Raw genomic sequence first — 24,402 nt, forward strand, 5'->3', positions numbered from 1 at the left:
GCATCTGTTCAGAGTTGGGAGGAGGCATAAAACTTTCTCTTAAGTCACTTCCATTTTATTAGAACATCTTTTATGCCTCAATAATATGACAGCCTCGAGTAGTACATGTCAACATTGGGGTGGGGAAAATCTCTCATTTATCTCCATAAATGGCAAAAATTAGGATACTAGTTTTTCACAAAACCAAATGTATTTGGTGTAAAGAGCTGTCTTTTCTTCTGAGATGGTCCTACCTACATCTTTAATGGTAAAATGACTTTCCATGTATGAAGTAATACTGATGGTAAATTGTAGTGGGATTTGAAAAATTGCTTTGAAAAAGAAAAAATGTCAAATCTCTGTTGGTCCCCCAAATTAGTATTTCATGTAATCCTAAAGTCACAGAACCACAAATCACCTCAATCTCAACCAACAGTTTCCACCCATATTATCAAGCCAGAGAGAGGAAAGAACTCCAGAATAATTTGTGTCAGACGAAGGGGGATCATCAACTCACTAGGGAAGTAATCTTGAAATACATCTATTATATTCCTTATTAAAAATCCATTGCCTGCTTTTTAGCATCTTCCATAATTGACCCATCCTCACTGATATATGGCAGATATTGTCAATAGAACAGGAGCTATTCATTTCTTACGCCTTCCCAAAAAGGATCCTCGAGTCTTCACATTGTGTCCAACTGATCTCTGCTTATTTTTACTCTGTAAGACAAATCCCATCATTCCAGTCCACATTTAATTCACACTTCCTCTTTATCTTCCCCAATTACTCCATCCTACATCAAACATTTCCTTCTCCAGATGTGTTTTACTTACAAAATCTACACTATGTTAGCAATTATACATTACCTTGGATTATTCTTCCCAACTACAATGAATTTGAACAAATGGCCTATGAGTATGAGCCCTTAATAAAAGGCAGCTTTGGACCAGATACTGGGTGCTTTGTGTGTGCTATTTTTAATAGTGAGATTAACCCTGTCTGATATTCTTATTTTAGACACAGAAACTTAAGATTCAGAAAATTCAATTTGTTCAGGGTTACACAGCTACAATAACCAATATTGCTTAAAATGGAGGGCTAAAGATGTACTCTGGTGTGTCCTCTAGGGATTCAAGTTCCAGCTCTGCTGTGCAATGTTAGACAAGTCACCTATCCTCTCTAAGCCTATTTCCTCATCTAGGGGGAAAAAAGTTCTAGAGAAGGATGAACAAAATTAATTAATTTTATAAAAGTTTGGGCTGGGCACAGTAGCTTATGCTTGTAATCCCAGTGCTTTGGAAGGCCAAGATAGGAGGATCTCTTCAGCCGGGAGTTCAAGACTAGCCTGGGCAACATAGGGAGACCCCATCTCTACCAAGAAAAAAAAATTAAAGGTAATATAGTCATAGACCCATATAGCAAGGGCATCACAAAATAGAGAACGTAACAATTTAGCTATATATGCTGTATACAGGTTAGTTGCTCTTACTGCATGACAGAGCTGGGGTTTTCACCTAGATCTGATCCCAAAGCCTGTGCTATTCCATAATGCCTCCATGCAGTCTTTTATAACCCACCATTTGTATACAAAAGCAGAGTGCTGCTGAGCATAGTGGGTACCTAGGGATTGAGTGGAATATACTTATGTAGTATTTTTGTTGACAACACAAATCTATAAATGTCATGCATTTTTGAATTAAGAAAACATTTGAATGATCTAAGCCAGCATAAGCCTACTCTCATGAGGGTAAAGGCACAAATTCACCAATAAATTGATAGGGAAATAGAAAACTAACAGGAGGGGAATGCAGAACCAACCTTCCCCAAGCATCTAGTGTGTCTGGCATCATGCTAGGGGACTTTCCAAATGTTTCTTTTTGGCTTACTACTGTGTATTTCATCAGCATCACTGCACACTGTAAATATACAATTTAAAGAGTTGTGATGATCTCATGAAGCATAGTTCTGGGCACTGGATCGAGGTTGTAACAATAAACATTGCCTTTAAAGAGTTGGAACTTAGCTCAGAGTCAAATGCAAAACAAAAAAGAAAGTTTCACTTTTGTTCACCAGTCAAGCAACCAAGTGGAGGAATAAGCATTTTTTAATTTCTTATATAAAATGCTAACTTCTTGTCAGGACATACTACAGACTATGCATTAAATTTTTTGACAAACTTCCTATAATCTTTTTATTAATTTACACTGAGGGAATATAGCACCTTTCATCCGAAGAACTGAAGGTGCTTTACAAACATTAGCATTTAAAAAACAATTACATTTAAAAATCTGGATTCTTGATGTTAAATCTCTTCGACTCCAGATACACAATTTCCTGGAAGCTGATGGAAAGTGATTCTATTTTGACAATGAAAGAGGCTCAGAAAGAGTCCTGATTTGCTTTCACAGTACAGGCATTTTCCAAAACCTGGTGCTGGGCTTACAAAGCAAACACACACAAATCTTAATGCAATGAACAATATTTCAAACCTTATTTCCCAAAGCAAAACCTAGGGCTTACGACATCAAAATCTTCCAACAGTTCTAGACATCCAGACAGAATAGGAGCTGATGCATATGAGATGTACTGTTGATCCAGGTGTTTTAGGATCACACTCAAATGAACATAAAGTAGTGAAACTTTTTGGGGAAACACATTAACTTATAAAAAGCTAGCCAAGAGCATATCGGCCAAATGAGGAAAGGGAGTAAATGGCAATTCAAAGTAGACAGTTCTCACTAGAGCCTAGGGCACTTTATTAGAAACCAAATATATCATAGGCAAATAAAAATAGTTTTTACCCCCATTGATACAACATAAGGGAGTTTACATTCAGCCTAGATACAGGGAGTAACAAATCCTCCTGCCCATAAATCTATGACTTGCAAGTATCTTCCACCACAATTACTCTATCTAGTACATATAGTACATAGCCCTTATTTATTGGAGGGATCCAAAATATTCCTTGTAGGCTCACAAAGTCCAATACATTAGCTCTCTCTTCCCTTTACATGTCTAATAGTAAAAACTATTTTTTCCATGCAAAAAGCCATTATTCAGTTGAAGAGAAATCAGGCAAAACAGAGATGGCAGTTAAGGAATGGAGAGAATATTATTGGCACGTGCCCAACTAGTGACAAACAAATGCAGTACACGATGACTTAAAAATAAAAGTCACATTATAGGGATAACAAAAACAACTACATCAATCTAAGCTAAGGAGTGTCAAACAGGGAGGGCTGGGAGTTACCGGTTCTATTGGTACAACTTAAGTGGAAAGCAAGCACTTAAATACAATTTATGGTAACAGGAAAAAAAAAATACTGCAGAGAGCTGTTCAAAGACCACACCAAGTTGTCTGCATCGTTAATTTCCAGTGTTTCACAATTAGTAAAATACATAGCTACATATCCCTGTAAGATAAAAATACCTTTCCACCTGAATTACACTGGGGTCAGGGCAGTAACACGAAGCTACTGACCCAACATTAGTTCAAGTGTGTGCAGCAAATGTCTTAGCCACCTCTTTCATATAGCTATATAATTAAAAACTATGTAAGGAGCTGGGTGGTTTGAGGGAAAAAAATTAAATCAAAACAGTATTGTGCTCATTTAATAAAAGAAAACCCTGATGAAAAATTATATGCCAAGAAGCTTAGACTATAAAGATTTTTTATTGCATTTTTAGGTAACCTGGAAGTTCTTATCCTGAAGGGGAAAAGTTGGTTTTCAAAACTACCTGAACAGATGCTAAAGTGCTTTATTAATTGGCTGGCTTCACAAGTATTTCCTGGAATAACAAAAATTAATTATAGTAAAGGGATACCAACTATTTCACAAAATGTACATTCCAACATCATTTATGACTACAGTCATAAGAGATACTGGAATACTTGTCCTTATGAAGTGGACAGTTGCATATTAAGAACTGATCATCATTGTCCCTGGTAGTCTAGTGGCTAGGATTAAGAACTGATCATCACAACCCTTTGGATATTCAAATTACTTACACAAAGCTGAAATATGGTATCACAGACCTTTGCAAAAAAGAACAACTTGTTTCTTTTTCTACACTTTAAATAATCTGCTTCAGATTACAGTTCACAAATACAAGAGTCCTAACTTTTCAACCTTTCCAGTTGCAGTTTAAAAATGAACACTTTCTAAAAGTTAAGGTCAAGTGTTACAGCAAGAGAAGAATGATTCCTATTGAAAAGTACATAGATTTTAGTTAATAATACTCACGATAGATTGTAAACTGGATTGATCACATTCTACTCAACTGGTATCAAATTAACACATCAGCATTACAAGTATTAAATGTTTTTCTATTACTATAGAGGATATAAACCAAAACATTAATATGGCAGTTATGTTCTTTAGGCACAGTTTAGTGATTTTTTTTAAAAATAAATACTATTGAATTTCAATTGAAGTTTTAAACTCAATAACCAAAGGGTCAAGAACTCTGATTAGGAAAAAAGAAAAGATAACTTTACGCTAACAATGTAAGCTGTTTAAAATTTCTAACACTTAACCTATCTGAGTTTTAAGATTACTTTATTAAAAAATACAAGGAATCTGAAAAAAAGATCAATACAATTATCTTAATGTACAAAGTCATAAGCTGTAGCAGTTTTTAACTAAAATTTAAAAACACAACAAGGAGGGCAGCCCTTTAGACCAATTTATTTTATATCCATTTAAAATATCATCCAACAAAGGACAATGAAGTTTACATCTGGGACAGGTATACATAACTTGAGGCATTTGGAGTCCATCGTGCCCACTGAATAACAACTTTGCTGCTGAAATTTCTTAAAACTTACCAAACTAAAACAAAAGGCTGAATGATACAAAAGGAGGAGTATTCAGGTGTAATCTGTCAATTGGCTTTTAAAAAAAGGAAACACATCCTGTTTCCCAGACCAGTAAATAAGCAAGAGCTACATGCAGCAGTGTGAGTATCAAGACATTTCTCAAGTCTTCTCAAATGAGTCCAGGGTGGGGATGGGATGGGGGAAAATTGATAGAAAAACTTTGCTATAGACACCACAACAAACAATAAATTTAGATAATTTAAAATTTAAAAAAAAAAAAAGGCAAGAGGCAGCATTTCAGCAGCAAAGTGCTCAATAAAAAGTATATTATAGAGGGTAATACAAGAAAATTGGGGTAAGAAGAGGGAAGAAAAATGGGTCAGCAGGATGGGCGAAGGCCTCAAAGGAAATACGGCGTTGTCGTTCTGGGAGGAATAACACGTTCTGAATCTGGAACTGCCCGGAATAACTTTGGTTCTCTTGTATTTACATCTTTGAAGACCATGATCGAAGCAATATTTCCACAACGATAGCAGTAATTAGGAGCAGACCATACTGTCACCAGCTTCTCATCAAACATAAATTTATAGCCTTCGTGCACTAGTTGATGTGCTCTGCAGATGAGTTTTAAGTTGTTGATATGAACAAACTGCAATTTAGAAAGGCACTGTAAGTATTTAGCACTTAAAAAACAATCAGCCTACATACGTAAGAAAATAATCATTTAAATAAAATACCAAATCCTATTACTACTAAAGGCATCATGATTATAGAACCCACTCTATAATTATCTCCAATAATTTAATAAGTTTAGGCAAACAGCAATTTTGGCCTGAGTCAACTGCACAACTATGGAAACTGTATAGCTACATAAATAGTTAGAAATTTCTGGAAGAAAAAGCATTCAATAGGTACTATGAAACAAAATTTTGTGTTTTCTGATTTAATAATAAAGATATTGCTATCAGTATCTACAATTTACTGAAGGTTTAGTATATGTAGATGTTGCCATAATTCCGAAAGAGATTATTCTTTTGCAACTTAAGGAAACAAAAGCTCAGACTAGATAAATAACTTATCTAAATGATGCAGGATCAGAATCTAGTTTTTTGACTTCATTATGATGCTGGAGCGCTTCCCAATATAAGGGGTGTGTGTGGGTGTGTGTGTGTGGGGGGGGGTGTGTGTGTGTGTATGTTTAATTGAAAACAGTTCAAAGTTCAAAGTATTGCCTATCTTGAAGATGGCGGAGTAGCATCGCAAAGAGGTTAGTATTGAGTCTCTGGGCCAACTTCGCTTCCAGTCTCTGCAGCAGCAGTGATCGCTTAGTGAAGAGTGCTTAGGGTAGTTGGCCAGGATCCTGAATATCAAAATCTTCAGCGACAGCTCCCACCAGGGCTTATCTCAGAAAACTGCTGACCGCCTGGGCCTGGAGCTCGGCAAGGTAGTGACTAAGAAATTCAGCAACTAGGAGACCTGTGTGGAAATTGGCAAAAGTGTACGTGGAAAGGATGTCTACATCATTCAGAGTGGTTGTGGCGAAATCAATGACAATTTAATGGTTCCTTTGATCATGACTAATACCTGCAAGACTGCTTCAGCGAGCCAGCTTACTGCAGTCATCCCATGCTTCCCTTATGCCCAGCAGGATAAGAAAGACAAGAGTCAGGTGACAATCTCAGCCAAGCTTGTTGCAAACATGCTATCTGTAGCAGGTGCAGATCCTATTATCACCATGGACCTACATGCTTCTCAAATTCAGGGCTTTTTTGATAACCCAGTGGACTATCTGTACAGAGCCAGGTGTCCTGAAGTGGATAAGGGAGAATATCTCTGAGCAGAAGAACTGCACTGTTGTTTCATCTGATGCTGGTGGAGCTAAGAGAGTGACCTCCATTGCAGACAGGCTGAATGTGGACTTTGCCTTGATTCACAAAGGCCAATGAAGTGGACCGCATGGTGCTTGTGGGAGATGTGAAGGATCTGGTGGCTATCCTTGTGGATGATATGGTTGACACTTGTGGCACAATCTACCATACAGCTGACAAACTTCTCTCGGCTGGAGTCACCAGAGTTTATGCTATCTTGACTCACAGAATCTTCTCTGGTCCAGCTATTTCTCGCATCAACAACGCATGCTTTAAAGCAGTAGTAGTCACCAATTACATACCCCAGGAGGACAAGATGAAGCACCGCTCCAAAATACAGGTGATCAACATCTCTATGAGCCTTGAAGAAGCCATCAGGAAAATTCACAATGAAGAATCCGTTTCTTACCTATTCAGTCATGTCCCTTTATAATACAGTAACTTCTGAGGCTTTTTAAGAATAAAATCCACCCCACCCCTTGTTTTCCCTTGGTATTTGATGACGAATTCAGCAGAAGACCCAGCTTGCTCCAGTGTAGCTTTCTATATCCCACATCAGGTATGTCTGAGCTTATCCGAAATGGAGAAAGAAGGATTGAGATTAACTGCTGGGACTTCCTATCTGCATTGTCTCATTCTGGCTTCCTTGATGATTCTGTGAGCCTTGCAGCTTTAACTATCGCTCAGCTGTTGCAAGATTTCAGACTTTTGAGGATGTTGTGTGGGGGTGTTTGACTGTGATTGGAGAAGCTCAGACTACTCTGCATGTGAATGCTTCAGGGTTTTCTTTGTTGAGAACAACCAGCAACAAAGCCAACCCAATCCCCAAGGTCTATGCTAAATTATGGCAAGAGCCCTGGGCAACCCCAAACCTAGTCCCGGTGGCTGAGCACCCTGTAAGGCAGGAGTAGGCAGTTGGGCTTGAGCAGCCATGGGGTAGGGGGTGGAGGGTGGTTGAGGGGGGAGGCAGCACAGTGCAGCAAATGTTTCTTGGAAGGAAGAAGTCTGATCCATCATTATCTGCTTGACTATGTAGCTTGGATTCTCTTTTGTACCTACTCCTTTGATTTGGCTTTACCTTCATCCATCTTGATCCTTTCCTGGCCAAATATCCTCTTGGGCCCAAATGAACACTGTACCGTAGTCTTCTGGAAAGCAAATGTGCTTCCTGCTATGTAATCGCTAACATTCACATTACATGATTTGCTGTAGCTTGATCTTCCTTAGTCTACTACCACTGTGGCAGTAGGTTTTAGGTGGTATCATAGTGCCTTTTGATTAATTTAAGTATTTAATTTTCATCTTCCTTCTTTGGATCTATTTGGCTTTTCAAGTGAACAGAGATTTCTGTTTTAAAAAAAAAAAAAAAAAAAAAAGATTGACATAGGCCGGGCTTGGTGGCTCACGCCTGTCATCCCAGCACTTTGGGAGACCAAGGTGGGCAGATGACCTGAGGTCAGGAGTTCGAGACCAGCATCACCAACATGGTGAAACCCCGTCTCTACTAAAAATACAAAATTAACCAGGTGTGGTGGTGCACACCTGTAATCCCAGCTACTCAGGAGGCTGAGACAGGAGAATCACTTGAACCCAGGAGGCAGAGGTTGCAGTCAGCTGAGATTGCACCATTGTACTCCAGCCTGGGCAACATGAGCGAAACTCTTGTCTCAAAAAAAAAGATTCATGTTATTGTCTCTTGTAGAGGAAACTAATAAAGTGTCTGTATCTGCGTGATTTGAGGTCTTTAAAAAAAAAAAAAAAGTATTGCCTATCTTGGTCTTGCCATTTTGTTACTTAACTATAGTACTTGAAAGGAAAGGGGCTGGCCGGGTGCGGTGGCTCACGCATATAATCCCAGCACTTTGGGAGGCTGAGGCGGGTGGATCACCTGAGGTCAGGAGTTCAAGACCAGCCTAGCCAACACAGTGAAACCCCATCTCTACTAAGAATATAAAAATTAGCCGGGCATGGTGGCGCACGCCTGTGGTCCCAGCTACTCAGGAGGCTGAGGCAGGAGAATGGCTTGAACCTGGGAGGCAGAGGTTGCAGTGAGCCAAGATCACGCCACTACACTCCTGCCTAGGCGACAGAGCAAGACTCCATCTCAAAAAAAAAAAAAAAAAAGGAAAGAACATTTACTTTATACATTATTACCAAATGGATGCTGGAGCAGGTGCTTTCACTGTGTCATCTTATTTAACCATTAAAGAAAGACATATGTTACTAACTTAACTAGAAATTTAATATCCACAGCCACCATATTTTGAGTAAGCTAGACTACAAGTTTGTTATCTAGGGCCACCATAGTTCTCTATGCAGCCCATTAGCAATCCACAAATTACTTTTCCAAAAATGTTGGCTTTACCTCATTTGTGACCTTTGCTCCAAAAAGCCAACCTGCTCCTCGGGGACTGATAGCCCAAGTATCCACATCTTCAGGATCTGACCAAACCAGATCACAAAATGCGCCTTTATGAGGAATTTCCTGATTCCGTTCGATGGTTCGAATTTGATCCAGTGTTTTGATATCGGGAGATAAACCACCATGGACACACAAAATCTGCTCATCTATTAACTAGCAAAAAATGATAACAAAGAGTTGAACATATAACCTCAGGCATATCTAAATTCATCAATGAATACTAAAGATATCAATATAATTGAGATGACAACTAGATAAAAATATGCAATGTGTTATTGGCAGGAACATACATGAGACTTTAAAAATAGAAACTTACAGCTGCTACTGTGAGCATGTCAAAAACTTTGGTACAGTATCTCCAGGCATTAGCATTTCCATATTTGGTTTGGCACTCATCTGTGAAAGAAACAGAAGGGTTTTAATTAATGAATCTGCCAATAAAAATAAACAATATATCCAATACTAGAGCAGCCTTCAGTACAACAGAAATTCAGCTTAAACTAGGATAGCAAGATATGACACATATTTAGTCCTGCTAGGACCTCCACATACAGCCAAAAGAACGCTAGTGACTAACTACATAGAGTTATATGTCCCTTAACCATGGGGATACATTCTAAAAAATGCATTGTTAGGTGATTTCATCGTTGTGTGAACATCATCGGATGTCCTTACATAAACCTAGATGGTCTAGCCTACTACACACCTAGGCAATATGATATAGCCTATTGCTCCTAGGCTATAAACTTGTACAGCATGTAACTGTACTAAATATCATAAGGAAATAGTAACACAATGGTAAGTATTTGTGCAACAGGAATTTTTCAGCTCCATTATATCTATGGGACCACTGATATATACAGTCCATCATCGACTGAAATGTCATTATGTGGCACATGACTGTATTTCCTAAGGATGTAGTACTGCTCTTCATTCCTAGAATGGACCTAAGAAGCAGCTGAAATTATTAGCCAAAATGCTATCATTAGAAGAGTTAAATACTAATTTCACACAACCTGAAGCAAATGTTTTGACAGTTATATTAATATTAGGCAATTCTGGTAAGCAGATAAATTTATTTAAGGAGACAATTCTAGCAGGATAAACAGATCAAACAAATTAGAGGACCCTTAGTTATAGGAGCATGAGCAATTCCTAACTCTTCTCAGGGCTAGGTTGTCTCTTCTGAGATTTTCTGCAAATTGTGTGACTAAACACTTGAGCTTCAGTGGATCACAACTGAGGACAGATTGCCAATCAGGTTCTTACAAATTCTCAGTTGAACACTCTTTCTGCTGCCTACATAGTTTTTTTGTTTTTGAGACAAGGTCTCACTCTATTGCCCAAGTTGGAATACAGTGGCACAATCAGCAGTGGCGCGATCACAGCTCACTGCAACCTCAACTACTTGGGTTCAAGCGACCCTACCACCTCACCCTTCTGAATAGCTGGAACTACAGGCAAGTGCCACCACACCTGGCTAATTTTATTTCTGGTAGAGATGGGGGTCTCCCTATGTTGTCCAGGTTGGTCTTGAACTCCTGAGCTCAAGCAATCCTCCTACCTCAGCCTCCCACCGTGCTGAGATTACAGATGTGAGCCACTGTACCCTGACTGTCTACATAGTTAATAGGGTACACACTTCTTTTGTTAACACCATGGAAGCTCTGTACTTTGGCTTCTTCTATAATTTTAGAAAAAAAACCTGACATATCACTATTGCCTTAAGTGAAGCTGAAAATGATACAGGAAAAAAGTCTGCAGGTTATGACCAATCCCCAAGATTTTCTCAATTATATATCTATGTGAAGCAAGATTGTTATGTAAAGTTGCCATAAGAGAGCCCTAACAATGAGCTCAGGTTGCAGGCAGGGATCTTGAACTTGGCTCAATAGTAACTGCCCAGTATGTGTTTTATCAGTGTGAACTGAAGGCCCAGTGTAAAGTCATATAGGGATATTTTATTCCTTGAAAATCAATATAAGTCCTATAATAACTAAAATTATCTTATTCAAAACATATGTCATATGGCTGGACGCGGTGCCTCATGCCTGTAATCCCAGCACTTTGGGAGGCTGAGGAGGGTGGATCACGAAGTCAGGAGATTGAGACCATCCTGGCTAACACGATGAAACCCTGTCTCTACTAAAAAATACAAAAAAATTAGCCGGGCGTGGTGGCGGGCGCCTGTAGTCCCAGCTACTTGGCAGGCTGAGGCAGGAGAATGGCGTGAACCCAGTAGGCAGAGCTTGCAGTGAGCGGAGATTGCACCACTGCACTCCAGCCTGGGTGACAGAGTGAGACTCCGTCTCAAAAAAAAAAAAAAAAGTCATATATTAGTCATATATAACAATATGTATTTTATATATTATACATGTAGCATTAGTTACATATATATAGGAGGTGTGTGTGTTTTTATAACATCAGTTTTAGTATTGTTTTCACTGAGCTAATATCACAGTACGTTATCCAAAATATTGATTATTTTGCAAAAGAATCCAAAAGTTGTATTTCAATTGGTGTTTATTTTGTGAATGAAAATAAGAAGTAACTTGTAGAAAGGAGACAAATATTATCTAACTTTACACGTATTAAAAAAATTATATAAAAACAATAAATTCTCAAAATTTCTCTAACTGATAATGGCAGACAAACCGAAGAGTAAGAGAGTTCAGATTATCTTTGTTTTGTTTCGTTTTGAGACAGCCTCGCTGTCATCCAGGCTGGAGTGCAATGGTGCAATCTCGGCTCACTGCAACCTCCGCCTCCCGGGTTCAAGGGATTCTCCTGCCTCAGCCTCCCGAATAGCTGGGACTACAGGCAAGCGCCATCATGCCCAGCTAATTTTTGTATTTTAAGTAGAGACAGGGTTTCACCATGTTGGCCAAGATGGTCTCGATCTCCTGACCTTGTGATCTGCCTGCCTCAGCCTCCCAAAGTGCTGGGATTACAGGCATGAGCCACCACACCCAGCCCAGCCTATCTTTATAATGAAAGGAGATAATTCAAAATATAAAATTTAAATCTAAAGGGTTCTGCAATTAATGTTTCCAAATCTCTTGATATCTGTCCTAATTGTGCTCAAGGAAAATCCAAATTCATAATCTTGACAGTTCTATTTCCCTGAAGGGGCTTCCTAATAAGCTCTCTTTCTCTCTCTCTCTCTATCTTTCAACCAAATAAAAGTTTTAGAGAATTAGCTAGTTTGCTTTTTTTCCTTTCTTGAGACGGAGTCTGGCTCAGTTGCCCAGGCTGGAGTGCAATGGCGTGATCTTGGCTCACTGCAACCTCCGCCTCCTGGGTTCAATCAGTTCTCCCTGCCTCAGTCTCCCGAGTAACTGGGATTACAGGCCCCCACCACCATGCCCGGCTAAATTTTTTTTATTATTATACTTTAAGTTCTAGGGTACATGTGCACAACGTGCTGGTCTTTTACATATGTATACATGTGTCATGTTGGTGTGCTGCACCCATTAACTCGTCATTTACATCAGGTATGTCTCCTAATGCTATCCCTCCCCCCTCCCCCTACCAGTGCCCGGCTAATTTTTGTATTTTTAGTAGAGACGGGGTTTAGTTGGCCAGGCTGGTTTCGAACTCCTGACCTCAGGTGATCCGCCCGCCTCGGCCTCCCAAAGTGCTGGGATTACAGGGGTTAGCCACTGCGCCTGGCCTATTTTGCTTTTTATGACTAAGTTCTGCTTCTGATCCCTGAGGTCCTAGCATTCTCTGGAGTGAGCATACAGAGATATATGTAAAAGGATGTATAACAGCAGCTTAAAAACAACTCTAAAGTCCAATGATAGAGGAAAAACTGATACATCAATTATGGTACATCCATATGGTATATGATGCAGCCATGAAAATAACATTAATAAAGTGAAAAAATCAGGTATGTCCCCATTTTAGTGTGCGTTTGTACATATATAAACACACATAAACACACACACACACACACACACACAAAATAGATGAGAATGGACTCTCAAATTTGTGCAGAACATTCACCTTCAGCAGATTCTAGATTCCCACTCCAAAATATTTTGATTAATATTTTGATTAATAAATCTGTAGTGAGGCCCAGCAATCTACTTTTTTTTTTCTTTTTTTTTTTTTTTGAGACGGAGTCTCCCTATGTCGCCAGGCTGGAGTGCTGTGGCATGATGTCGGCTCACCACAAACTCCGACTCCTTGGTTCAAGCAATTCTCCTGCCTCAGCCTCCCGAGTAACTGGGATTACATGCACACACCACCACACCCAGCTCATTTTTGTATTTTCAGAAGAGACGGGATTTCACCATATTGGTCAGGATGGTCTCGATCTCCTGATCTTGTGATCCGCCTGCCGAAGTGCTGAGATTACAGGTGTGAACCACCCCACCCGGCCCACAATCTACATTTTTAATGAGAACCCAGGTGATTCCAGCTACACTTTGAGGCACAGATCTAGAAAGATGCACACCAAAAAGTTAACAGTGATCTCCTCTCGAGCATTAGATTTTCAATTGTTTGGGAGGAGTGAAGGAGTGAAGATGTGGGGAAAATAATATACATAAAGCGTGTGTATGACTTGTGTAGCTTTGTTTTCCAAAGAGGAAAGTAAAATAATATTCAGAATCAGAGAAATAGGAATTCTTACCATAAAATCCATAGACCTGTGTTATCTGTCTACTCTCATGATTTCCTCGCAAAAGTGTAATACGATCAGGCCATTTAGCCTTTAATGCGAGAAGGTAAGTGAAGGTCTCCAAACTATAGTAACCTCTGTCTACAAAATCACCCTGTGAAGTAAAAGTTTACAGTTACAAACAATACAATAGCCACAATATTCTTTTCAAATTATATTAAACTGTACAAACTCATAGTTCATAACCACAATAAAGAGTTACATACTGAATTATTTGGAAATTTGATTTTAACAAAAAAAAGACGTAAACAAATTTTTTCTATTAAATGTTTATAGAAACAAGATTTTTGATTCCATGGAAATCTACAAGAATCTGCTGTGCCATTCTCTCAAAAACTTTCCCTGAAAAAAACCACCTTTTTTTTTTCTTTTTTTCTTTTTTTGAGACAGAGTATCACTCTCTCACCCAGGCTGGAGTGCAGTGGCACAATCTTGGTTCACTGCAACCTCCGCCTCCTGGGTTCAAGCTATTCTCCTGCCTCAGCCTCCTGAGTAGCTGGGATTACAGGTACACGCCGCCACCACCCCTGGCTGATTTTTGTATTTTTTGTAGAGACGGGGGTTTCACCAGGTTGGTCAGGCTGGTCTCAAACTCCTGACCTTGTGATCCACACGCCTCGGCCTCCCAAAATGCTGGGATTATAGACGTGAGCCACCACACCTGGCAAAACCACCATTTTTTCAATCCTCTATTACCTACGTTAGTTGATTTGGTCATCTGTTAACCAGTATTTTTTAAGTAATTTTTTTTTTTTTTAGATGGAGTTTCACTCTTGTTACCCAGGCTGGAGCACAATGGCGTGATCTTGGCTCACTGCAACCTCTGCTTCCTGGGTTCAAGTGATTCTCCCACCTCAGCTTCCTGAGTAGCTGGGATTACAGGCATGCACCACCAAGCCCGGCTAATTTTGTATTTTTTTTTTTTTTCAGTAGAGACGGGGTTTCTCCACGTTGGTCAGGCTGGTCTCAAACTCCTGACCTCAGGTGATCCACCTGCCTCGGCCTCCCAAAGTGCTGGGATTACAGGAGTGAGCCACTGCACCTGGCCAAGTAATTTAATTTTTAAAAATTCAATCTTTTTTTTTTTCTTTTTTAGAGATGGGGTCTCACTATGTTGCCCAGGTTGGTCTAGAACTCCTGAGCTTAAACAATCATCCCACCTCAGCCTCCCAAGTAGCTGGGACTACAGGCGTGTACCACCATGCCCAGGTAAAATAATTTGCTATTTTAAGAATCATTTTAACTGTACTGGAAGAGCTGCCTACTTGAAGAAAAAATTTTTTTTTGTAAAAGCAAATACCATAATTATAACAGCGTTCTAGGTTCAGTTTTGCATTTAACAACCATATACGATAACATACTATTTACACTTCTCATTAATGTCTGACTTGGGCCAATATTACACCAATAGGAAAACAGCTGAAAGAATAGGAAAGTGGCCGGCGTAGTGGCTCACCCCTGTAATCCCAGCACTTTGGGAGGCCAAGGCAGGTGCCGAGGTGGGTGGATCACGAGTTCAAGAGATCCAGACCATCCTGGCCAACATGATGAAATCCTGTCTCTACTAAAAATACAAAAATTAGCTGGGCATGGTGGTACACGCCTGTAATCCCAGCTACTCGGGAGGCTGAGGCAAGAGAATCGCTTGAAACCAGGAGGCAGAGGTTGCAGTAAGCCAACCACACCACTGCACTCCAGCCTGGCAACAGAGCGAGACTCCGTCTCAAAAAAAAAATAAGAAAGTGACCCAGAAACTTTCAGAAGGAAAGATAATGAGAGAAGGATCCAGAAAAACTTCAACAGTAACATTACATTCCAAAAGAAAAGCAAACATCTACAGCAAATGTTTATGTGTGTATATTCATCCATCCATAGATTAACGAGAGATAAAAATGAATGCTGGAAAAGTTTGAATAAATAATACTCAATTGAAGATTTTTGCCTTAAACCAGGTGTTCTGGGTTATTTTTTAGGCCCAACCATTACTGACAGCTACAACCCAACCCTATCTACAGTGGCTTACTAAGGCAATTAATTAGAGGACATAGTTATATGTAGAAAAGTATACAATCACCTTGATATGGTTTGGCTGTGTCCCCACCCAAATCTCATCTTAAATTCCCACATGTTGTGGGAGGGACTCGATGGAAAGTAATTGAATCATGGGGGCAAGTCTTTCCTGTGCTGTTCTCATGACAGTAAGTCTCCTAAGATCTGATGGTTTTAAAAACAAGAGATCCCTGCACAGTCTCTCTCTCTTTGCCTGCCGCCATCCACGTAAGATGTGACTTGGTCCTCCTTGCCTTCTGCATGATTGTGAGGCCTCTCCAGCCATATGAAACTGTTAAGTCCATTAAACCTCTTTTGTAAATTGCCCAGTCTCAGGTATGTCTTTATCAGCCGCGTGAAAACAGACTAATACACACCTTTTCATATACTGAAATAGGGACTGTCACATGGTAAAGAATTATTATGCAATTTACATTTAATAAGTCAGATCCTTTCCATTTTAAACAAGCACTTGATATCACTGATGTTTACATACCATAAATATGTAGTTTGTGTCAGGAACCTGACCTCCAGTTCTGAACAGTTCACAAAGGTCATAAAACTATAAAAGAAATGCAATATATGCTGATTACAAATTCCTGTTAAGAAGCAAAGCAACAAAACTGAGAGTGAAATGTGTAAAGAAGCAGCTAAGAGGACTCCAAATATTTACATTTTTAAGAAATAAAGCGTAAGCCAAACTGCCAAGCACACAGTTCTCAAGCCTAAAAAAAGCACTAAATAAAGCTCAGTTACCATAAAGTCACTCCCAGATTATTATCATAGGCTTCCCTTTCTCATTTTCTTTCATACATCTCCCCATCTATCTCTTGAGAATTCTGACAACCTTTATCAATTGTCTAATTTCTCAGTAAACTAATCTAACAGCCCACCCAAATTCTGTATCTATTTTAATGAGACAAAAGATTACAGAAACAAGTGGATACCTCTTTTTCTTCCAAACTGAACTTACATGACACTTCACAGTGTTATATAGAGATCTTCCCACATTCTACAGTTCGATTTATATACCCTCAGGCTCCACAGCCATGGAGTGTGTTCTCAATGATCAGTTAAAAAAAATTATATATTTCATCATATTTTTTGTTTTTGGTTTTAAGACAGGGTTTGGCTCTGTTACCCAGGCCGGAATGCAGTGGTGCAATCATAACTCACTGCAGCCACAAATTCCTGGGCTCAAGTGATCCTCCTACCTTGCCCTCCTCAGTAGCTAGGACCACAGTTACACACCACCATGCCCAGCAAATTTTTATAGAGACAGGGTCTCGCTTTTTTGCCCAAGCTGGTCTCAAACTACTGGCTTCAGGCAATCCTCCCACCTCAGTCTCCCAAAGTGCTGGGATTACAAGTGTGATCCATTGACACCCAATCATATTTCATCATATTTCTATTTGACTGAAATTTGGTAACTGGCAAATTGTGCATTTGTCAAATTTCAGTCAACTAGATTATTATCCTAGCCCTAATTTCCAAAGAAAGCATTACAGTTTTTCTGGAAAAAAAATGATTTTGGATTAAGGGAATTGACTACAATACATCGGACCAACTACAACTAACAACTTCTAACACATTCATCTTTTACACTTGAAATAAAATTATCATTTAAACTTTTTAACACTTAATAGGAATCTTAGTCAAAGTGAAGAAAACTGAAAGTGAAATGTTAACTACTGAAAGAAATAAAGTAACGCCTTTTACAACAATGTTCCATAAGTCTAAAAAGTCGGTCAAAAAAAAAAAACAACTTTAGGAAGCTTAATATAAAATGTATCTATCTTCTGAAAATTAGCTAACAGGTCGGGCTGCTCGCACCTGTAATCCTGGAACTTTGGGAGCTCACGCCTGTAATCCCAGCGCTTTGGGAGTCCCAGGCAGGCAGATCACTTGAGGTTAGGAGTTCAAGACCAGCTTAGCCAACGTGGTAAAACCCCATCTCTACTAAAAATACAAAAATTATCCAGGGGTGGTGGCCTGCACCTGTAATCCCAGCTACCTGGGAGGCTGAGGCACAAGAATTGCTTGAGCCCAGGAGGCAGAGGTTGCAGTGAGCCAAGATCACGCCACTGCACTCCAGCCTGGGCAACAGAGCAAGATTCTGTCCCAAAAAAAAAAAAAAAAGTGTTATGGTCTGGGCACAGTGGCTCACACTTGTAATCCCAGCATTGTGGGAGGCTGAGGCAGGTGGATCACCTGAGGTCAGGAGTTCGAGACCAGCTGGGTCCAACATGGTGAAACCCTGTCTCTACTAAAAATACAAAAATTAGCTGGGCATCATGGTGGGTACCTGTAATCAATCCCTGCTACTCGGGAGGCTGAGGCAGGAGAATTACTTGAACCTGAGAGGTGGAGGTTGCAGTAAGCCAAGATCACGCCACTGCACTCTAGCCTGGGTGACAGAGAAAGACTCCATCTCAAAAAAAAAAAAAAAAAAAGTGGGCCAAGCACAGAGGCTCACGCCTGTAATCCCAGCAATTTGGGAGGCCAAGGCGGGTGGATCACCTGAGGTCAGGAGTTCGAGACCAGCCTGGCCAACATGGCAAAACCCAGTCTCTACTAAAAATACAAAAATTAGCCAGGTGTGGCGGCAGGCACCTGTAGTCCCAGCTACCTCAGGAGGCTGAGGCAGGAGAATCACTTGAACCTGGGAGACACAGGTTATAGTGAGCCAGGATGGTGCCACTGCATTCCAGCCTGGATGACACAGCAAGACTCTGTCTCAAAAAAAAAAAAAAAAGTGTTATGACATCATTTAAAATATCAAAAGAAACAGCCTTCATGACTAACGTAAGTGTCTATCTTAAATTAAGATCTAGCAACTCAAGGACCTTATGAGGCCATGAATAATAATTATGACGAAAACCATGTAGCAAAATGCAAAAATCATTAGGGAAAAGAGTGGAACACAAAACTATACCTGTAACTATACAATTCTATTATGTAAAAAATTGAGTAGGTATATACACAAAGTCAGGAAGTGAACATTAAAAAGTTTTGTTAAGTCAGTTTTTTAATAAAAATATGGTAGAAGAGTATCCTTAAACTTTTCTATTGATGTTTACAGATATCTGTTTTTTGCTTTGTTTTGTTTTGTTTTTTTGAGACAGAGTCTCACTCTGTTGCCCAGGATGGAATGCAATGGTGCGATCTCGGCTCACTGCATCCTCCGCCTCCCAGGTTCAAGTGATTCTCCTGCCTCAGCCTCCCGAGTAGCTGGGATTACAGGCATGCGCCAACAGCCCCAGCTAATTTTTGTATTTTTAGTACAGACGGGGTTTCACCATGTTGGTCAGGCTGGTCCTGAACTCCTGACCTCGTGATGCGCCCGCCTCGGCCTCCCAAAGTGCTGGGATTACAGGCGTGAGCCACTACTCCTGGCCAGATATCTGTTCTTAAACAAAAGCTTTTAAAGTTTGTATTTACCAGACACACATGTAGACAATTAAATATTCTCTATCAGTGATACATAGGTTCCCATTTCCTGAGAACTTGGGCAATTCTTTTTTTTTTTGAGACGGAGTTTCATTCTTGTTATCCAGGCTGGAGTGCAATGGCATGATCTCAGCTCACTGCAACCTCCACCTCCTGGGTTCAAGTGATTTTCCTGCCTCAGCCTCCCGAGTAGCTAGGATTAAGGTACCTGCCACCGCACCCCCGCTAATTTCTGTATTTTTAGTAAAGACAGGGTTTCACCATGTTGGCCAGGCAGATCTCGAACTCCTGACCTCAGGTGATCCACCCACTTCAGTTTCCCAAATGCTAGGATTACAGGCGTGAGCCACAGCACCCGGCCCTATTTTCATCCTACATTACTAGACACCTACCTCATCATCAAATAAAATAATAATACCTACCATCTACTCTACGTCTCTCCCTCGCTCTCTCTTTTTTGTTTTTTGTTTTTTTGAGATGGAGTCTCACTCTGTTACCCAGCCTGGAGTCCAGTGGTGCAATCTCAGCTCACTGCTGCATCTGGCTCCTGGGTTCAAGCAATCCTCCTGCCTCAGCCTCCCAAGTAGCTGGGACTACAGGCACGTGCCACTACACCTGCCTAATTTTTGTACTTTTTTGTGGAGAAAGGGTTTCGCCACATTGGCCAGGTTGTTCTTAAACCCCTCACCTCAGGTAATCTGCCCGCCTCAGCCTCCCAAAGTGCTAGGATTACAGGCGTGAGCCACTGCACCCAGCTACTCTATGTTTTTCATATTTCAGACACTCTGCTCCCATTTTAAACCAAAAACAATCTTGAGAAGTAGATTTTTTTTCTTTAATTATCATTATTTTTGATATGGCGGCTCACTATATTGCCCAGGTTGGTCTCAAACTTTTGCAATCAAGGAATCCTCACACCTCAGCCTCCTGAGTAGCTGGAACTACAGGCATGTACCACTTTACCCAGCCTGGGAAATGGATTTTTTTTTTTTTTTTTTTTTTGAGACGGAGTCTCGCTCTGTCACCCAGACTGGAGTGCAGTGGCGTGATCTTGGCTCACTGCAACCTCCACCTCCCAGGTTCACGTCATTGTCCTGCCTCAGCCTCCTGAGTAAGTGGGACTACAGGCATGTGCCACCACGCCCAGCTAATTTTTGTATTTTTAGTAGAGACATGGTTTCACCACATTGGCCAGGATGGTCTCGCTCTCTTGACCTCGTGATCTGCCCGCCTCGGCCTCCCACAGTGCTGGGATTACAGGCGTGAGCAACCGCGCCCGGCTGGGAAGTGGAATTTTTTTTTTTTATCAGAGGCAAGGAAACATCCAGTCTGCCCAGTAGTTCTCAAACTTTTTGGTTTCAGGATTCATTTGTGATCTTAAAAACCAGAGGTCCTCAAAATCTTTTACGTAAGTTTTACAAATCAGTATTTACCATATTAGAGATTAAAACCCAGAAGTTTTAAATATTTAAATGAATTTTTAAAAATTAATAACATAGGCCAGGCACGGTGACTCACACCTGTAATCCCAGCTACTTGGGAGGCTGAGGCAGGAGAATCGCTTGAACCCGGGAGACACAGGTTGCAGTGAGCTGAGATCACACCATTGCACTGCAGTCTGGGTGACAAGAGTGAAACTCCATCTCAAAAAAAAAAATCAATAACATACCCATCAAAAAGTATCACAAACACATTTTAATGAAATATTAACTTCTCCAAAACAAAAAAATTGTTTAGTGAGAGGAGAATTCACATTGTTTTACATTTTCACAAATCTCTTCAATGTCTGGCTAAATAGAACATGGCTACTCTTAGAACTTGCCTCTGCATTCAGTCTGTTGGGAATATACTAAGTAAAGCAGATGAAGAAAATCCAGCTTCACAAAGATATGCAGTTACAAAAGGAAGGAGTATTTTAATAACATTTTCAGGTAACTGTGCATATTCTTTAAATACTGTACCAAAATTTGACAAGTGGCAGTTTATGACATTTAAAAGTTAATTGCAATACGAAATCTGAAACCATAACAGTAATCTTCTGCTTTTTTTTTTTTTGGAGACAGGGTCTCTCCCTGTTGTCCAGGCTGGAGTACAGTGGCACATTCTCGGCTCGGTGCAACCTCCATCTCCCAAGTTCAAGCAATTCTCATGCCTCAGCCACCTAAGTAGCCGAGATTACAGGCACGTACCTCCACGCCTAGCTAATTTTTGTATTTTTAGTAGAGACAGGGTTTCACCATGTTGCTCAGGCTGGTCTCAAACTCCTGGGCTCAAGCGATCCGCTTGCCACGGCCTTCCAAAGTGCTGGGATTGCAGGTGTGAGTCACCAGGCCTGGCCTATAATAGTGATCTTTCATACCCTGTTACATTTGTTATCTTATACTTTGAGTAAATGGTAAACTAGTAATTTGAAAAATGAAAATGACATTGCATTTTATATCATCAAAAAACCATATTTGTTAATATCACTGCTCATCTCATCTCAGGAAAGTCTTTTAAGTGTCAGAAACTGTTAGCCCCATAGTGGTGGACTCAGATTTTCCAAAATTCCAATTTTTCATTAGTAAATTCAAATTTTGTCATCGGCAACAAATACTGTCAATTGTTCTCCTTGAAGTGACTGGCCCACTTCGTTCACTTTTGCAAATATAGTTGCCAAATACCCAAGTCTAAATAATCACAGTTTGTCAGTCATTCTCAAGTAAAAATAGTGTTCCATAAAAAAGCAGTTATTTTAACTCATGACTCAAAGAATTTCACAAGTATTTTTTTTTTTTTTTTTTTGAGCACAGTCTCGCTCTGTCACCCAGGCTGGAGTGCAATGGTGAGATCTCAGCTTACTGCAACATCCGCCTCCCTGGTTCAAGTAATTTTCCCTGCCTTAGTCCCTGAGTAGCTGGGATTACAGGCACCCACCACACCTGGCAAATTTTTGTTATTTTTTTTTACTAAAGATGGGGTTTTGCCATGTTGGCCAGGCTGATCTTGAACTCCTGACCTCAGGTGATCTGCCCATCTTGGCCTTCCAAAGTGCAGGTGTGAGCCACCGTGCCCAACCCACAACTACTTTTCCTTGAGTAAACTATCTTTCTTCAGCATGCAGTAGATATGCTTTATGCATACTTCCCATTTCATCACACGGACTTTTTTCTTTTTCTTTTTAGATGGGGTCTCACTCTGTTGCCCAGGCTGGAGTGCAGTGGCACAATAATAGCTGACTACAGCCTCAAACTCCTGGGCTCAAGCAATGCTCCCACCTTAGCCTCTTGAGGGGCTAGGACTTACAGACTCACACCACCAAGCCTGACTAATTTTTTTCTTTTTAATATTTTTAGAGATGGGGGCCAGGTACAGTGGCTCACACCTGTAGTCCCAGCACTCTGGGAGGCTGAGGCAGGTGGATCACAAGAGGCCAGGAGTTCGAGACCAGCCTGGCCAACAGGGCAAAATCCCATCTCTACTAAAAATACAAAAATCAGACAGGCGTGGTGGTGCATGCCTGTAGTCCCAGCTACTCAGGATGCTGAGGCACAAGAATCACTTGAACCCGGGAGGCAGAGGCTGCATTGAACTGAGATCACAACACTGCACTCCAGTTTGGGTGACAGAGCGAGACCCTGTCCAAAAAAAAAAAAAAAAACAAGAAATAAAGAAAAGGCCGGGCATGGTGGCTCATGCCTGTAATTCCAGCACTTTGAGAGGCCGAGACAGGATGATCACATGAGGTCAGGGGTTCAAGACCAGCCTCGGCAACATGGAGAAACCCCATCTCAACTAAAAATACAAAAATTTAGTCAGGCGTGGTGGCACATGCCTGTAATCTCAGCTACTCAGGAGGCTGAGGCAGGAGAATCGCTTGAACCCAGGAGGTGGAGGTTGCAGTGAGCCAGGATCACACCATTGCACTCCAGCCTGGACAACAAGAGTGAAACTCTGTCTCAAAAAAAAAAAAAAATTTTTTTTTTTAGAGATGGGGAGTCTCAGGCCAGACACAGTGGCTCACGCCTGTAATCCCAGCACTTTGGGAGGCCAAGGCAGGTGGATCACCTGAGGTCAGGAGTTTGAGATGGGGGGGGGGGTCTCATTTGGTTGCCCAGGCTGGTCTTGAACCCATGGCTTCAAGCGATCCTCCCACCTCAGCCTCCCAAAGTGCTGGGATTACAGACATGAGCCATCATGCCCAGCCAGACTTTTCAAATAATGGATATTCTAAAGGGTTGAGAGTTAAGTGAAACTGGCATTTTATTTTACTGTGCAGGCATGTTGGTGAAGAACTCAATGATAATCAGCATATTCTAGTGTCATTCCCTTGATTCATGCTAAGGCACGAGCAGTTTTACCCTCCATTGCCTCTGTACCACCTCAGAGACCCAAGGGTCCACAGGCCACACTTAACGAATTTGTGAGCTAACTGAAATGGCTTCTTAAACAACTAATATATAGCCAAGTCAGGATTTAAACCAAGTTGTATCTGACACTGAAGTTGTATCTGTCTATAACTCCTCACTATATCACACAGCTTCAATGCTTCTCAGCACAACATGCTTGCTAACATGTTTATTCATACTCATAACACAACCCTGCAATTCCAGAACACGCCCCAGAGGAAGATAAGTCCCAAAGGATACATTTTACATTGTATTTAATCAGTCAATAGCTATTTAGAGGCTCAAATCCCATGTTTCTGATTAGTAATCTTTTGTTTGTTTGTTTTTCGTTTTTTTGAGATGGAGTTTCGCTCTTGTTGCCCAGGCTGGAGTGCAATGGCGCGATCTCGGCTCACCACAACCTCCACCTCCCAGGTTCAAGCAATTCTCCTGCCTCAGCCTCCTGAGGAGCTGGGATTACAGGCACCTGCCACCCTACCTGGCTAATTTTTGTATTTTTAGTAGAGACGGGGTTTCACCATGTTTGCCAGGATGGTCTCGATCTCTTGACCTCATGATCCACCCACCTCAGCCTCCCAAAGTGCTGGGATTACAGGTATGAGCCACCACGCCCAGCTTATTTTATTTTTTTTGAGACAGAGTCTCACTCTATTGCCCAGGCTGGGGTGCAATGGCATGATCTCAGCTCACTGCAACCTCTGCCTCCTGGGTTCTAGTGATTCTCCTGCCTCAGCCTC

General features: G+C 40.8%; 1 protein-coding gene and 1 pseudogene across 3 annotated transcripts in view; one reads left to right on the top strand and one right to left on the bottom strand.

Moving 5' to 3' along the window:
- Positions 1-4,654: 4,654 nt before the first annotated feature.
- The window catches only part of PPP6C (protein phosphatase 6 catalytic subunit), a 41,883-nt gene continuing 22,135 nt past the window's right edge, over positions 4,655-24,402 (bottom strand). For all 3 annotated transcript variants that reach the window (XM_054501319.2, XM_054501318.2, XM_063650324.1), the window contains 5 exons: positions 16,324-16,389; positions 13,731-13,872; positions 9,408-9,487; positions 9,035-9,244; positions 4,655-5,450 (listed from right to left, as the gene is read on the bottom strand). In XM_054501319.2, the coding sequence (XP_054357294.1) occupies positions 5,202-5,450; positions 9,035-9,244; positions 9,408-9,487; positions 13,731-13,872; positions 16,324-16,389 (747 nt within the window). In that variant the 3' untranslated portion in view covers positions 4,655-5,201. The remainder of the gene's footprint in view (positions 5,451-9,034; positions 9,245-9,407; positions 9,488-13,730; positions 13,873-16,323; positions 16,390-24,402) is intronic.
- Positions 5,653-7,102, top strand: LOC129043939 (ribose-phosphate pyrophosphokinase 1-like; annotated as a pseudogene).

This window comes from Pongo pygmaeus, chromosome 13 (assembly GCF_028885625.2).
Source record: "Pongo pygmaeus isolate AG05252 chromosome 13, NHGRI_mPonPyg2-v2.0_pri, whole genome shotgun sequence".
Lineage (NCBI taxonomy): Eukaryota > Metazoa > Chordata > Mammalia > Primates > Hominidae > Pongo > Pongo pygmaeus.